Raw genomic sequence first — 1,967 nt, forward strand, 5'->3', positions numbered from 1 at the left:
AGATAGATAGATAGATAGTTTGCAGGTAGATAGATAGATAGATAGATAGATAGATAGATAATTTGCAGGTAGATAGATAGATAGATAGATAGATAGATAGATTTGTGTATTGTATTTATTATATTTTTTATTTATATTTGGGTGAGGACAGCTATAAAGTAAATATAAATAAGAAAAATCTGTGCCAGCAGTGTGTAAATTTATTAAGACTTCAGGACAGAGTTTGACAGAATGATGGTTCATAAAGACGCGTCTGTTTTAGCCATCAGCGAGCCTGGACCGATGACGCAGCGCAGGACGCTCCTCCAATAGCAGAAGAGACAGCAGCTCTCGCGCTATTTAAAGTCCTGCAGCTGAGCTGGAGAGTGAAAGTGCTGATTACTTACCCGGAGGACGAAGACGCGTTATCCTTATAACTTTATCAGGAATTTAACAACGTAGATGGCGGCTTCAAACAAGCAGCTGACGTCGTTTTTCATAGAGGACATCTTATCCTTAAAAGAGGATAAAAAAGATGACTCCTGCAAATCTGAGCGCGACAGAGCCGAGAGCACAGATGGACGAACAGGTACTGCACTTTGAAGACTATTTCGGTGTGCATTTCTAGGTTAGTTAGTTAAGATTAGGCAGTTGTATCCTTTGCATGTCAAACTAGGTAGGTAGATAGTTTAGGTAAGTGGATGCGGTTAGTTAAAAGTAGACCCGATATTGAATGTTTGAGGGCACGCGAGATCGCCGCAGATCTCTGTCAGGTTTAGATCTGTTCTGAGACCAATTTTCCTGTGAGAAAATGAGTTTAGAATCCTAATTTTATCGTGTACTTACGTTCACAGATGCAGAGGATATCTCGGTTTGTCGGAGCTCTGAGGATAAAGCAGTGTCGTCCGCAGAGATGCCGGGCGGCGGAAAAAAGAAGCGCTCTCGCGCCGCCTTCACGCACCTGCAGGTGCTGGAGCTCGAGAAGAAGTTCAGCCGTCAGCGGTACCTGAGCGCGCCCGAGCGCACGCACCTCGCCAGCGCGCTGCACCTGACGGAGACGCAGGTCAAAATCTGGTTCCAGAACAGGAGATATAAAACCAAACGGAGGCAGTTAACGACAGAGCACGGCAAGGACTACTTTCAGAAAGCAGAAGCCACCGCTATGGCTGCTACAGAGGAGGACTTTTTAAGAGCTTCACTTTTAGCGACAGTCTACAAATCCTATCCATACCGGCCTTATGTGTACGACTTACACGGACTGAGTGTATGGAGACCAGCACTGTGATGACAGGGACATTGACTTGGACTTTGGGAAATTTCTCAGATTATTGTGAATAATATTCTTATTATTATGGTGATTTTTTTTTAAGTATTGTACAGTTTTTTTTTTTAAGGGGAATTTTTTTTAAAGAATGGAAAAGTTTTTTTTTTGTATTCTGTGTAATAAAATATTTTTTTTCAAAGGTGCATATGTGTGTGTTGCATGAGCTATTCTGGACACTCCAATTACATTTTTTTAATCATCCCCACTTCATCTTCACTTTTTTTTTTAATTCATACATTTAAGAAATCCAGGGACGAATGAGCTTGTGCCTTCCATCATGAACAAAAAGCAAAATATCTTTACCTTTATCTTGCATTTATCTCACTTATGTTAAGGTGAACTTGTGAAATGCATATTTGCCGTATCTGGTTAAACAGACCTAGCATACTTCTAAGAGACTGACCTTTACTTTTACTTAAAAATGACTGAGGAACTTAAAGAATATTGGTCTAAGTGAAATGTAATATTCAAGAAAAATAGTGCAACCTATGCTATAATTTATTGGCATCCCTTTTAGCCATTAACTCACCAAAACTTAAAATAGTTACACATTTGAGTGTGTTGGAAGCTCATACATGTTTCTAATATGGCCTTCATTAACTTAATTTCCCATTTTTGTGTTCTCTAAAGTCATATATATATATATATATCAGTGTGTTATGCT

The 1,967-nt window shown here is 39.5% G+C and overlaps 1 protein-coding gene across 1 annotated transcript; it reads left to right on the top strand.

The window, feature by feature from the left end:
* The first annotated feature begins 336 nt into the window (after positions 1-336).
* On the top strand, positions 337-1,331 carry LOC107757886 (homeobox protein Nkx-3.1-like). Its single transcript, XM_016575495.1, has 2 exons — positions 337-568; positions 834-1,331. Exons 1-2 carry the CDS (start codon positions 442-444, stop codon positions 1,262-1,264), a joined length of 558 nt encoding a protein of 185 aa, XP_016430981.1. The 5' UTR covers positions 337-441; the 3' UTR covers positions 1,265-1,331.
* Positions 1,332-1,967: the final 636 nt, after the last annotated feature.

Source organism: Sinocyclocheilus rhinocerous, unplaced genomic scaffold (genome assembly GCF_001515625.1).
Source record: "Sinocyclocheilus rhinocerous isolate Xijiao unplaced genomic scaffold, SAMN03320098_v1.1 scaffold6800, whole genome shotgun sequence".
In the NCBI taxonomy this organism is placed as follows: domain Eukaryota; kingdom Metazoa; phylum Chordata; class Actinopteri; order Cypriniformes; family Cyprinidae; genus Sinocyclocheilus; species Sinocyclocheilus rhinocerous.

What these genes read in the sequence shown, in the direction of transcription:
- LOC107757886 (XM_016575495.1), top strand. Translation starts at nt 442, where the DNA reads ATGGCGGCTTCAAACAAGCAGCTGACGTCGTTTTTCATAGAGGACATC. An exon ending in GAGCACAGATGGACGAACAG is followed by an intron (nt 569 to 833) that starts GTACTGCACTTT and finishes TTACGTTCACAG; the next exon opens with ATGCAGAGGATATCTCGGTT.